We start from the raw sequence: 15074 nt of genomic DNA on the forward strand, positions 1-15074 counted from the left end.
TAAACCCTCAGACTAGATTAGATTTCATGGTTATATACTCTCAGACATCCAGTACTGTTCTGTCACAATACTTATCCAAATAGTAATGGAAGAGTTATTTGTATATTTGTACTTGGTAATCTCATGTTGACACTGCACGTGCAGTGGGACTGTTCTGCTCATTGCCACAGCCCAAAACCTAAAGGACACCTTTCCCCAGCAGAGGTTTAATGAATATCTGAATGAATGCATGTAATAAGCACATTTGTCAAAGCAAACGAATTAATGTACATATTTCTATTCTCTTGTGTAATACTGTGATGTCTTTTACTATTATCACCACCATGGTCTTTCCTTCTCCAAATATTTGTTGAGCAACTGGGGTGTTCAAGACACATTCTAGAGGCTGTAGTTACCATGATGAAGAAAAGAGATGATCTGACCCTTTTACATTTTAGCCAGCAAGACACACATTATTAAACAACAGACTGCAGAACTACTTGTTAATTTCAGTCGCAGTAGAGGCTATGAAGGAGATGCTTCCAGGGCACGTAAAGTGGAACCTCAGCTGGTCTGGGGTCAGAAAACACTTCCTTGCAGGAGTGCTTTTTTCAACCGCTATCTGAAGCAGTAGAAGCAGGAGCCAAGCTGGGTCTGGGCATCAGGGCTGGTGTGCTGCTGACCTGGGATTAATTTTATACAGAAGAAACTGCATGTGCAAGGGTTCTGAATGAGGGAGAAATATGTATGTGTTGAGGGACAAAGGTCAAAAATTAAGGTCTAGAATGAATGATGCTCTTAAGATGAGGCTGCTGAGGCAAGAGCACAGACAGTGAATCTTAAGTAATTTGACCTTTGTCCTAGAGCAATGGGAGCCCCTTGTCCTGATTTAAAAGGGGAGTGATCTGATTAGATCTGTGCTGATCTCTTACTGTAAAAGAACAAATATTACTTAACGCATTTTATTAATTATTTCAGCCCAGAACAAAGTCCCTCATACATACCTAGACTCTAGCAAACAGTATTACTTTTGTATCATTAAGTAAAAATTAATTTTAACTCACTGGTCCTGTAGATTCCCAAAGAATAAAAAATAAAGACGGTTACTGTAAAACACCAAACAGAAAGAAATGAGTAATCACAGGAGTAAATGATTCCGTCCTTTTTAAGTGCCTGCAGTATTCATTCGGCATCGGCAGGTGGCGTCAGGCGTCACGTTACTGCCACAGCTATCAGGAGCGGAGATGAGTTACTTAAATCTCTGCTGAGTCAGGGAGGAATAATGTCAGCTTCCAAACATGCTATTTATAGTCGTGCATCACATGGCCTGGCACAAATGTCTCATCTCGGGCTTACTTCTTCCACTCACACAATACAATTCTCTCATTACTAAGTTTGTTTACACTTAACAAAATTTAATAGGATTTATAACATCAAAAGTTTTCTTTTAAAAGCGTTTTTACAGTCTCCCTACCTCTTCCATCAACAGATACAGTGCTCTGCATATTTCCAAGCAGACAGTATTTTTATTTCTCACTGGACAGAGACCAAAGTTTCCTAACACTGAGTGCATACAGAGGAATGTCTGGTAACTGTCTTTTGTCTCAGAAGATACTGTTTCAATATTCTTTCTAAATACTTAGACATATGATAAAGCAACAAGCTTAGAGGAACACTCTTTGCTTACATGTGAGATGGAGGGCTTATTCGATTTCCAAAATTTCTTAACACAAAAAACACACAAAAAAAGCCCCAATTTCTAAGGAATCAAGACTGCCATCAAGTTCCCAGGTTCTCTTCCTGGCTGAAGCTAGTCATGATCCCTTAAAGCCGGATGATGGGATTCGGGTGCGAGGCACCTACCTCCACTCTGCCTTGTGGTGCAGGAATGAGTTACACTGGTCAGGAAGGTTCGCGTCGTGCGACATGGACTCCAGGATTGAAATGATTTGCTTGAAAGATGGCCGTTTCTGAAGAAGAAAAAAATAATCACTTTTTGGGACTTAAGAAAGTAGATCTTTAAAAGAAAATCCACAAACATAGTAATAAGGTCAAGTCACCATAACAAGATAAAATATGATGTAATATCCTGATTTAGTTATTTTACAACTGTCAGACTGCTCAGGTTTAGGGAACCATACTTCCCATTTTCAATCAGTTATTCATAATAGACTCAGATGTCATTTTTCTATTGTGTGGCCTAAGGTTGGAATGATTACAATATTTTTTCAGGTAAGGAAAGTACTAAGTAATTCTCTCTTTTGGGTACAATTAAGGACTCCTAAAAGGAAAAAGTTAAGTCTTTTAAAAATTTATCTATGTGATAAAGCAAGTATAGTAAAGTTAATGGTAGAGTCTGGGTAATAGGTATACCACTGTTTACTGCAAAATTCTTTCAACTTTTCCATATGTTTGAAAATTTTTATAATATGTTGGGGGAAATCTACTTTTCAATCTTGCAGAACTTATAAAATTTCCTAAACCAGTTGCTCAGAGAAAAATCCCCCAATTTTAAAGCCATCATAACTTCACCGTTCTCAATGTTTATTCCACATTATAACTAGCTTTGGTGCTAGAAAACTCTCAGGTACTGTTTTACTAGAAACAGAAAAAGCAGTGGTTAGGTGTACTTCTTTAGCTAGCAAAAACTACCCTAGTCTAGGGCTTCCTAGGTGGCGCAGTGGTTAAGAATCCGCCTGCCACTGCAGAGGTCACGGGTTCGATCCTAGCTCCAGGAAGATCCCACATGCCACGGAGCAACTAAGCCCGTGTGCCAAAAAAAAAAAAAAAAAAACTACCCTAGTCTATCTCTTTAGACTCTAGCCAAGGTTGAGACAAAAGGTTAAAACAAAAACAGAGAAAGATAATAAAAGTATGATGCACGTTCTCTCTTCATCACGCCTCATAATTATACCATTTCTGAACAAATTACAGTTGCAGCAATTAAAACATGCATTTTAATTTAGGAACAGAAAAACAAGGAAGAATGGTGAGGTGGCTTGCTCTCAGGATTTGAGTGCTTCCTAAGAAAGGCAATTTTTCTTAGGAATATAAAACTGGGATATTTATTCTGAGTTCTCCCATCATTGTTCTCTTTCAAGGGTGTGTGTGTGTGTAAGTGTGTGTGGGTGTTTTAAAGGAGGGCGTAAGTAGCTAAATGTCACTGATTGTACATTAAGCCTTGTAATAAGCAAAAAGTGCCTTAAGTAGAAAATTTGAAAAAACTCTGTCTTCTTTAGATTTGTTCCCATTTTAATTTCTCCCACCATGTGTCAGGTTGCAAAAGGAAAAATGTTTTGTTTGTATAGGAACTAATTATATAATAAATATAGGATTTTCAGTTTTCATGGAGAAGCAGCAGGAGGAGCTGACATTTTCAAAGAATAATATTTTCCCTACACATACTCATTTTAGAGATAAGGTAAAACTGTTTGTAATTGGATGGCAAGTACGCCTGGAAAAATCTTAATTTTATCATTAGAATACGCTCTCAGATGGAAATTATCAAAGCGAACATTTAGGAAGTAGCAACAATGTAGAATTTTGTGTTAATATTTAATGAGTATTCTGGTTACAGAATACAACGTTTGGTCTAGGATCTTCCTCCAGAGGCGGTTTAGGTTCCTTTTATGTATTATGCAGGCTTTGCTTACTTAAAAAGGCACAATCAGAACCATTTATTAAGCATCTGTATACACTGTCTGTTACTGTCATTCTATAGATAAGGAAGCTCAGTCTCAGAAAAGCATGACCTGCCCAGGATCACACAGGAAGCAAGTTACAGAACCAGGGTCTATGCTCTTAAATTCTTCAAAATGTTTTATCACTTGAGGGTAAGGTATTACTTCCTACCAAACTCAGGGCTTCAACTATCATTTTTTCTTCTTTTAGAAATGTCATTTTAGAACTTGAACCAATACCCACCTTTACTTCCTTCTTTTCTTCAAAAAAAAATTTTTTTGAGCACCTGGAGGAAGCCATTGGAAGGACCCAACATTTATTTACCTAATAGCAGCTTTTCTCTTGTATACATTTCTACCTCCTTCTTGCAAAAGAACATATTTCTACAGGTGAGCTAATACATTTTTTTAAAATAAATTTATTTATTTATTTTTATTTATTGGCTGCATTGGGTCTTTGTTGCTGTGCGTGAGCATTCTGTAGCTGTGGACTCTTCGTTGTGGTGTGTGTGCTTCTCCTTGCAGTGGCTTCTCTTGTTTCGGAGCACAGACTCTAAGCATGTGGGCTTTAGTAATTGCGGAGTGTGGATTCATTAGTTGTGGCTCTCGGGCTCTAGAGCGCAGGCTCAGTAGTTGTGGCACATGGGCTGAGTTGCTCCACGGCACGTGGGATCTTCCCGGACCAGCGATCGAACCCGTGTCCCCTGCATTGGCAGGCGGATTATTTATTTATTTTTTTGGGGGGGCTTAAAACAACAAAATTTATTTGCTCACAGTTCTGGAGGCCAGAAGTCCAAAGTCAATCGTGCTGTGTCCTTGTGTGCAGAGAGGAAGAGGCAGTTCTCTGGGGGCTCTTTTATAAGGAACTACTGCCACTCATGAGGGCCCTGCTCTCATGAGCTTATCACCTCCCCAAAGGCCCCACTTTCAAATACAATCATATTAGGAGATAGGATTTCAGCATGTGAATTTTGGGGGGACACATTCAGCCTACAGCAGTTAAGGTGCACCCTATTTGAAAGTGATTTCATTTTAACTAATTTGGCAGGCGGATTCTTAACCACTGGGCTACCAAGGAAGCCCTGAGCTAAATATTTTAATTGATGTGTTAATACTCTAGAGTCTAAGGACTGAAAAAAAAAGGAATAAAATATATTTTAACCAACTATTGCTCTATCCATGTGCATAGGACTGGCACCAAATTCTGGTTGAATTGCTACATACTTCTAGCCTGAGAACCACAATGTGCCTCTCAGGAAATAAACCTTGGTCTGGCCACTTTAGTCAACAACAAACTGTGCATCTACTTACTAAATTTATGGAAGATGCTATAGGGAAACAAATAAAAATTAGCTCTACTCTCCCCATGGAGCCTGTAATCCACTTAGGAAGAAAAGATATTCTAAAAAATGCAACAGCACAAGATGAGGCAGTAGCCCAGACTGGTTAAGGAAAAGGAGTACTTAGTATGGGTGGGGGTAAAAAGAAGAACAAGGAAAGGCTTGATGATGAAGTAATCAGGGGAGAAAAGAAAAGAAGGAAAAGAACATATTCAGGGAATAAAGAGGGTGTGTAAGGTGTGTCCAGAGTCTCCTCTAGATGGTTAGAAATGTGAGCTGGATGCATAATCAAATCAAACATAGAGGATATATTAGTTGTATCAGAACAAAATGCCATGAATTTAGGAAATAACAGTTGATCTCAAACTTACTTCAAGGGGCTAGACCACAAGATTCCTCTGGTCCTAAAAAAGGGTCAGCTCACTACATGTTAAATAGAGACATGCCAACTTCATGGCATCAACTCTGGACCTAATGTCATTGTTGTGTAGGTGTTTACACTATCACTTAATTAATACACCATAAATGTATATTCTTAGAATTTTAATTAATGTAACAGAGTTTCCAATTAAGAAATTCAAATCCTGCTTTGCATACTGAAATATAATTACAATTACAGAGACGTAGTTGCATTCACCTAATTTAGCACAAATAATTTCAGGTGAAATTTCTATTTAAGCATCAGAGAGAAAAATACTACCAAAATTACCAAATATGCCACAATGGACATATAAGTGGTAGAGTATGAAAAGCGTAGTATTTTAATAGTATAAAATAAATGGTCTATAGGAACCTTTCAAATAGCCACTTAGAGTTTCCACTGGATTAGTTGCAAAGTGCAGGCATTTCTCTTAGTGCTTAAAAGTCCCCGTATGCTAAAAAAATCACACACTAAAATAGGGCCTACACAGGGGCAGGGCAGACCATTTAAAAACTATCACCTTTGTCATAAAAAAACTAATAAAATGATAATAATCTTAAATAAAAATACTAACAGTTTAAAAACTGTTAAATTCCTTAATAAAAACCAATACTAAGTAAATACAGGACTCTTTAAAAAAGAGTCAAGGTAGTTTGAAGCACAGGAGTGAAAGCAGATTGAGGCTGCTGGTTTATCAGGCCAAAGGTGATGCGCAAGGCTGGGGAGAACCAGTGACAAACTTCCAAGGCAAAGCACGGGCCATCCCAGCCAACAGGGAGCACGCGGGGCGGAGGGGCCCCGAGCATCCCTGTCCCTTGCTGCGCCACCGGCTGCACTATCGTGCTTGGTGTTCAGCTGCTCTCACTTGTGGTGTGGAACAGTGTGCTGGAAAACACTATTTATGACTCAACATGAATTATGTGTGATACTAACGCAATTCCCATACTCACCAAGTGTTATGAGTTATTCCAACTAGACAAACGGCAGGTTTCCACGTTGGCAGGTTCAATGATCCCAAGTTCAGACAGGTTGTTGAATCCGAGGATGGGGGCGGGGTGTGTGTGTGTGACTCAACTACGCCATTGTATACAAGGGCCTTGAGCCTCTGTGGATTCCACCGGGGTCCTGGAGTGCCCGACTTCATACCAAGCAGTGGCTGTATATGTTATCAACATTCATTTTTCTTGGGGGTCATATAGGAACTGGGTTTAAATTAAGGAAGAAATTCCATTCTTAAGCCTTTCTTTTTAGATCTCTATTTAAAAGGTCACCTATTTTCATGAAAAACCGGATAAATCTGAACTATAAAATTTTAGTTCCTTTCTTGAGTGTCTCTTATTTCAATGTTTAATCTGTGAGGATCTTTTATTATTATTTAACTTTTCATGATGGAAAATTCCACACATGCAAGAAAGTAGAGAGAACAATATAATGACCCTCCACACACCTATCACTTTCAAAATGATTGTGACCCATCCTATTTAATCTATACTGTCATCCATTTCCCTTCACTTTATTTTGAAGCAAATCCAAGGCTTGCCTATCATTTTATCTATGAACATTTCTGTATGTGAGAGTCTTTTAAATCGATCTTTGCAGGGAAAGGAAATGAGCCATTCATGCTCAAATGTGATAATCACATGAAAGCCTTAATTCTGGAATTTCTCCAACTCTATTGTGATAGCTTAAAAAACATCACTGAAACTCCACAGGGAGTGCATATCAAGGTTCTCTAGAAGGTCTACCTTTGCCTGGTCTTTGGCTAGAAAGGCAATATGGTGTAGTGGTTAAGCACAGGGACTCGTGTCAGCTGGCTTGGGTTCGTTCTCCAGCTCCACCACTTACTAGCTGTGTGGTCTTTCTTTTTTTTTTTTTTTTTTTTTTTTTTTTTTGGCACACGGGCTTAGTTGCTCCGAGGCATGTGGGATCTTCCTGGAGCAGGGATCGAACCCGTGTCCCCCGCATTGGCAGGCGGATTCTCAACCACTGCGCCACCTAGGAAGCCCAGCTGTGTGGTCTTGAGCTCACTATTTAACCTCTGTGTTCATGTGCAAAATGACGATAATAACACTACCTGGTTCATGGAGATATCCTGAGGAATAAATGAGTTAATATACATAAAGTGCTTGGAACAATGCCTGGCTTACAATAACCACTGTGTGCTAGCATCTGAATAACATGAAGGTGCAACAGTTACTATGGAAGATTAAAAACAAGGTAACACAATTCTTTTTTATTGATTCAAGAATGACAGAGTGCTATAAGAAAGAGCCAGTGGGGAAATCCCTTGATTTCTAGGGATCAAAACAAGTAGATGTCACCAGAAAACCTTCACAGTCAATCTGTGGCTCAGGGGAGCAGCAACCCAGTTTCACTTTGTGATGAATTTTATTACCCCAAGTCTTAAAAACTCAAAGCCAAACAAACAAGTAAAATTTCAGAACAATGACAACAACAACAAAATGTGTGTGTGTGTGTATTATATATATACACATACATATATATGTATGTATGTACCTTGGCATCAGCTTCCCAACACTGATGTAACAGTTCAGCAAAACTCTTGGGGCAACTGCTTGGAATGGTTAATCTCTGTAACAGGGAAAGAAACAAAACAAAACAAGGATTTTCTCATTAAATGAAGAAAATACTAATTGAAAAGTATAAAAGGGTTAATTTAGTAGCATAAACAAGACATAACATTTAAAACTTCCATTGATTAATATGTGACTGGTGAGAATTTATGTTTAGATTCGTAGTATCTAATCTCTAAAGCCACTTTACCCTTTTCCTCCTAAGAGGAATCACAGTGGATGAAGAAATCTGGCTCTGCACAACAAATGCAACAAAAATATAGAATCAAGTCTAAAAGAAACTGCCGTAGGAGAGGGACAAGTTGGAACTTAAATACTAAATCTAAACCACAAATCTATCCCTATATTTTTATAGGCAACTATGAAATATGCAAACGGACCAGGTAATTAGGAAAACAGTTCAGCTTTGGCAATAGGTGTACAATTTCTGAAAACATCTTGAGCACAGAGAGAATTTTAAACAAGTGTGCATTTTCTCAGTGGCAAATGAGACATTCTGAATGGATGACTCATTATGGCTTAGTTTTGGCCAAACCCATAAACTATAAAGACTTGATAGAACAAAGATTATAATGTGAGGATTAGTTTTGTTCTAACATTTTACAGCAGTGGTTCTCACAGAACATGTAATGCCCCCAGAGGCAGTTTACAAAGCTACAGAGACATTTTTGTTTTAAAGTCTGGAAGGTTACACCTGGAGCAGGTCAAGAGTGCTGGCCATCTTTCAATATACGGTAAAGCCCTGATTAACAATTCTCCTGCATTCCACCAAATTTCAAATGCCCCGAGTGTATTCATGTAAGTAAAACAAGCAAAGGATGAGGCTTATAATTTTCTGAGCCTTAGAATCTAACTTTGATTTATAAATAGAGTATTTTTTGAATATTTTCAAAATACACTGAACTTTCTATGAATGCAACTACTAAATAAAATAAATCAAGGGCAGATTGATTTTTGCATTATTCATAACCTTACCAAGATTTGGGGAAAATGTTGCCTACAACAGTGTTGCTCATAGTACTGGGATCATTAACACAATCCATCTCTGCTCTGTATTTGTAGCTGTTGAATTCTATTTATCTGTAGGTGCAGGCATCTAAAACTGTTCCATTGTCACCTCTAGTGTCATGATGCCTGAGCATTTATACATTGCAATGCATAATTTATTTCTTCCTTATGTTCCATGATGCTTACATTTAGAGCATCATGTTGACTTAAAATACAATGTTCTACTACCTCTGGATCTCATTTCAGGGAAGAAGAGGGAGCATTCACATAGTGTTATAAAGAGAGCATTGGATGTGATAGAGCTGAGAAACTCTGTACGAAGAAGATTTAGTCTATATTATTTTTTTGCCAAGAAGTTTTGCAAATAAAAAACTTAAAACAATTTAGTTGGATTTGGGGGAAGCTATGTATAAAACTAGAAAAATAGTTGCCTTGGCAAGAAAACAGACAATCTATATTTGGAATAAAATCAAACCAAAAGAAATAAAACTTTAAAGCAAAGTAAAAAAACAAACAAAACCCTCTCCAACTTAGAGGCTACATTAAGCATTTTTAAACTTCTAGTCTTGTGATTTCATAAAACAGAGCAAGACATAGTAAACGGTACTATTATTTTACTGTAATGCAAACTGGAAACCTTTTGATGAAGGTCAAAAGGAAAATCAAGTGTTTACTTAAAAAAATAAGTAAGATGGTTGGGGATGGCGCCTAATAAAAACAGTGGTTGCAATTATGCAACTGAATGTACTCCATGTACAATGAAAAATCAGTTTTCATAAAGGGTAACATTTTCACCATAACTTGAGCACATTTTCCCAAGAACTGAAACGTGAACTGGCTGAATATTAGTGTTGATCTTTTCTTACTGACAAACTTTTTAGATAACACACGTGAGACATTATAAAAGGAGACATAATTATTTTAAATTATCTGACATGGTCAAATATCAGTTAAATCTAGACTCAGACACTTTGTGTAATGGATTATTTAGGTACACTAAAAAGTACTTTAAAAGAGAATCTAAAATATTTAAGTCCTGATTACATAACTGTGGGCATTCCTAATTCATTAAAACATCCTGAAATAAGCAGATATTAGCACCAGGTTTGCAACACGACTTAAAACTTAAATATTTTAAAATAAAACAGTTTCAAATTTAAAATTAAAATATTTTCCAACCACTAAATTAGGCATGACAATTTTTAAAAGATCATATTCTTTTTTGCACCATTTTCTACATAAGATGCAATATTTTTTTAAGTCAAGTTTATTATCTTTTTTTAAAGTGTAGTCAAGAACAATGGATTAAGTTTTTGAGGATTTCTATGTTAATAGAGAATAGTAGTTTTGCTACTTAGAATAAAACACATTTAAGTATTTATAAAGATAGAAATTATACTGCCAGAACATTCTGAATGACTACGGGTTGAGTTTTATGGAAATTACAAAGGCAGATAGACATATCTGTAAGATTTAAAAAATTTATTAGTAATACCCTCTTAATTTCATGCCTCCTATAAGGGTTCATTGTTTGCTTTGTAAAGTTTAACAGTGCTTTATGGATTCTAGTTTTGATAGGATTTAATAGTAGGAAAAGTTATTGTTTGAAGACCTTATTTCATTATTAAGGCTTTGGAATCAAAGGCCTTCAGATATAATTTTTAGAAAGTATTGATCTTCCTATAGATGCAAAAAGCAATCCTAAATTGTGGAACCAAATAAGGTCTAGAGTCTGGTTAAGAGTAATGTATCAGTGTCAGTTTTCTGGTTTTGAAATTATACTATACCTATGTCTCACCAGTGGGGAAGCAGGGTGAAGAGTACACAGAATTCTCTGTAATATTTTTGCAGCTTCCTATGAGTCTATGATGACTAGCATTTTACTGTGACTAGTTCACATTTAAAATGTATCCCTGAAAGTTTAAACATGTCATTCTTTATTTAAATGAGGCCTGTTTAAAAAAAAAAAAATACAGCTTTCTTTCTTAACAACCCAAGGTATTCCAGGGTAAAAATAAGTAAAAGAAAATAATTAGAAGTTGAAGGGATTTTTATAAACTATATTTAAGTCAAAGTCTCAATTTTATTGCAAAATAAAATAAATCCTTGGGAATTATTTTAATGCTATCTCAACCGACTGTGGGTAGTAAGTACCTCCATTTATGAGGTAAAATGAAGACATCTTCTTGAATGATGACAACGGAAACTACATTTGAACTTAATTTCCATATTCTGATAAATGAAATAAATGTGCAGAATAAGAACAGATAGACAAATATCCTCGTAACACCCAATTTTCACTAGGTTCATCAGAAAGTCGAGAACACTTATTTTACCATGTGGGTTTCTTTCAAATGACTACTTTATTTGATAAATATAGCATGGGAGGCATCTGAATAGTCTCTGTCTGTTATGAGCTGATCATGAGATCACACCACGGATAAAACAGTACACTCTACTTTAGGGGCTCCCTGGGGAGGAAGGGGGAGATGCCCTCCTCATGTAACTGTTAAGGAGGTTCTGGAGATTATTTATGGGGAATTCTCAACCCTCAAGTCAGCTACTCAAAGGCGGCTTCCAAATTCATTTTTCTCTTCAGCTTTAAAAATCCTTGATGGATACTCCAGTGTTTTCAAAGTGCTTTATTTAGATTCATACCTTTCCTGAGCTCCTTTAAATGACATATTATTTAAAAATATTAATTACTCTGTCTTATACATATTTGGAGGGTCCAGTCAGCTTTTAGGAAAACTTCCTCCTAGTTTCTCTTGAAATGACACACAGGGAAAAAAAATGACATTGAGTGTTCTGCTCCAAAGTCAACAGAAGGTCAATAATCTTCTTCACTCTATTTGTCAACCCAGAACTAAATGTCTAATCACCTCACTGGCAAAAGAAACTGAACAGAATCTAGTGAGTTCTCATACCATGAAAATAATCAGTCATCCCATGTGTGAGTTCTGATTTAATAGCACGCCAGAAATAACCATCACATTTAATTAAAACAGAACAGCCTCTGTGAAACAATGAGTAAGACACATTCTTGAATATAACACCTTTTCATTTTTCTTAAATTGGCAGCTCTCTCCCATCAAGTTCAGCTATCATGAACATTTCATCCATTCTCAATGGCTCAGGAGGACAAATTAATGAGGTAACCGCGGACTATGTGATCTAAAATATGGAAACTTGGTTTCTCTCAGTCAATAGCAGCTTTTTGATTGATCTAGTTTGTTCCTGCACTCACGTGGGGAACAGATCAATCTAATTCTTTTAAAGCATTAAAAAGGGAATATTGCTACATATTCACTTTTTTTTGCAAATTATTTTACCCTAAGGCTGCACCCTGCCCTTTTGTGAAGGGCACAGATAAGATGTGGAAATGAAGAAGTTTTATGAAATAAAGTTGTTTTGCAGCGTTGCAAAGACAACTGCGTGTTTCCATTACTTGATCTAAGTTCTCATAATACCTTGATATTGGATGCTTCATCCTTAGGCTGAGAATTTCCATGGCTGTGCGTTTCAGTCACAATTTTAAACCTTTCAAAACGTAGTTGCTCTCTTTGATATGAATGTACCATGTTCTCTGATGTTGGCTCATAGGTCCAACTAACTGAAAGCCTCAATTTGTGGGAAGAAGAAAAGCGAGGCTGGGGACACAGCACAAACGGTGTTTACGCCACTGAAGTTCTTTTGAAATGGAAAGGCTCTGCATGAAGAAGGGAACAGTTATGCCACTGCCTCGCCAATTCCAGTGAGGAGCTCATCTTCAATGTAGTGTTCAACGTAGGTGGCAAAACTGTAATTTTTCCCTTTTTTGAAACTATTTTTTCTTCTTTTATTTTTGAAATTCTCATCTAAGCGACAGTTTCTTGTACTATAGTGACTCCTGCTGGGAGAGGTAAGTTGAAGTAGCTGAAGGTCTCTTACAGATATATCAACTCCCGGACAGTAAAAAAGATGTCCTAAACGCAGGAGATGGAGTTAAACTGTTCCCCTACCTTGGACGCAATGGCTTCTTTCATCACTAAGAACAAACCCCTAGGTTTTACAATTGAGACTGAGAAACTAGTACAGTACTTGTACAATTTTTGATCTACAGCATCACGACGTGAAGCTGCAACAATTAGATGTAAAGGGTCCATTCATGAGGAATAACATCACTTTGACCCTTTGTGTTAGCTCCTACTGCTAATCTTTCCATAAGCGTGAACTTACTTTCAATTTGAAGAAGATGAAAAAGTCTTTTGCAAAACCCCAATACTGTTTTCTGATCTATGTACCTGAATGGAGAATCGTAGTCTTACCTCGTTTTTTTCCACTACAAGCCAAGCTACTTGTAATCCCTCCAAACCTTTAAAGGGGACCTCCCTTGTTAGCATCTCCCAGAGAACCTGGAACAAAAAGAAAATGGAATTTTTATTCTTGTACTTTATATTTTTGGTATATTGCTGAAAGTTTAACATTTAGCTGTATCCAATTACCAGACACAATCAACTCCATCTGTAGAAACTTGGGCAAACCGTATATATCCATGCACAGGACTTCTTCTATATATTTTATATATATTTTTTTGTTGTTGCTGTTCTTTTTTTTATTAAAAAAAAAAAACCTGGTTTAGGAATTAGACCATCTAGAGCCAGGCTTAGAATTTCATGAAACCAATGGGCCTAAGTGATTTAACTTTATCTTATAAATTAACAGAATTTTCATGTATCACCACAAACTAGATTTTATATTTTGTTAGTCAAAACTCTTTGCGCCTTCAATCTCTGAAAAATTTCTCTATAAGATAAAAACTGGGAATTCAACCATATTTTCAAAGGTTCAATAATGGTCTCATTAAGACAAAAAAAAAAAAAAAAAAAAAAAAAAAATCGGGCCCCAAATCCAAATCACTGGCTAAACCACTTACTCCACAATGGCAGGTAATCACAAAACTGTAACATTTAGATTTTGTGTCCTGTAGAAATGTCTCTCAAAATGAGTCAAAGGGATTCATTCTCATCTACCCACAACATAATTTACTATAGTATATTCTAAAATGTAATAAACACCTTATGTACATATGTAGGCTGTGTGCACGTGCACGTTCACCTGTGTGCAAGTTTATGTATGTGTTATCTCTCTGCAGTCCTTGAGATTAGCGTGGTTCATAAATCTGCACAGGAATGCCCAAACAAAGCAAAGTGAGGCTGGAAATGCTGAAAACAGCCAATGATCCTGTGTTCTCTTTAAACCCTGAGTAATGGAGATTTTTACATTGTTACTTTCTCTATTTATACTAATGAGTATCAAGATTTGAGTCTACCAATATTTTGTGAACTGCAAAAACAACTATAATTTTATCAATAATAATCATAATCATAACCACTATCATTTATTGAGTAATTATGTGCCAGGTACTCTGTTAAGCCCTTTAAGTACGTTATCATGATTAACCTCAATCCCATTAGAGAGAGATCATTCTCACTGTATGGGTGGGAAACTAAGGCTTAAGGAAGTTAAATGAGCTTGCCCAAAGGCACTCAGTTATCAGGTGGCAGAGCTAGAATGCGAACTTGCTGTCTCACCCTGAAGGTCAAGGTCTTGACCACATGTAACTGTAGAGGGAAGAGCTACAACACATGAGGGAATGCAAGGGGCCCTGTTTGGGTATGGAGCCATGACAGAAGCGAATTCAGCACCTCTGATTTACCTTTCTGTTGTCCTAAAAACAAAAACCCATTTCTAAATAAGCACGTAGATTGAGGATATATTCTATTCAAGCAAACCCAATATCCACTATTTCCTCAACCCGTGTTCAGTCTTATTCGAGCCATAACATGTTAAATGAATTCTGGCGAATATGAAGATAATTAGCAGGAAAATCAGGGAAATTGGCAGATGCTGCTCAAGCAGGAGGAAAAAAAATTCACTGAAGCCTCTTTGGGCTTTTAATCAAGTGTGTAAGGTACTTCTTTAGAAGAGCTACTGAATAATTCTATTTGAGTCACAGAAGTGATTAGGAAAAGGTAAGGGGGCTTCCCAGAAGGGGATGATTCCAATAAAT

The 15074-nt window shown here is 36.8% G+C and overlaps 1 protein-coding gene across 5 annotated transcripts in view; it reads right to left on the reverse strand.

Annotated features, from left to right (window-relative positions):
- The window catches only part of MAP3K20 (mitogen-activated protein kinase kinase kinase 20), a 167531-nt gene that overhangs the window by 52148 nt on the left and 100309 nt on the right, over window positions 1–15074 (reverse strand). For all 5 annotated transcript variants that reach the window (XM_057746904.1, XM_057746907.1, XM_057746906.1 and 2 more), the window contains exons 8-10: window positions 13330–13416; window positions 7938–8012; window positions 1843–1949 (exon numbers count right to left, since the gene is read on the reverse strand). In XM_057746904.1, coding sequence (XP_057602887.1) covers window positions 1843–1949; window positions 7938–8012; window positions 13330–13416 — 269 coding nt within the window. The remainder of the gene's footprint in view (window positions 1–1842; window positions 1950–7937; window positions 8013–13329; window positions 13417–15074) is intronic.

Source organism: Hippopotamus amphibius, chromosome 8, assembly GCF_030028045.1.
Source record: "Hippopotamus amphibius kiboko isolate mHipAmp2 chromosome 8, mHipAmp2.hap2, whole genome shotgun sequence".
Lineage (NCBI taxonomy): Eukaryota > Metazoa > Chordata > Mammalia > Artiodactyla > Hippopotamidae > Hippopotamus > Hippopotamus amphibius.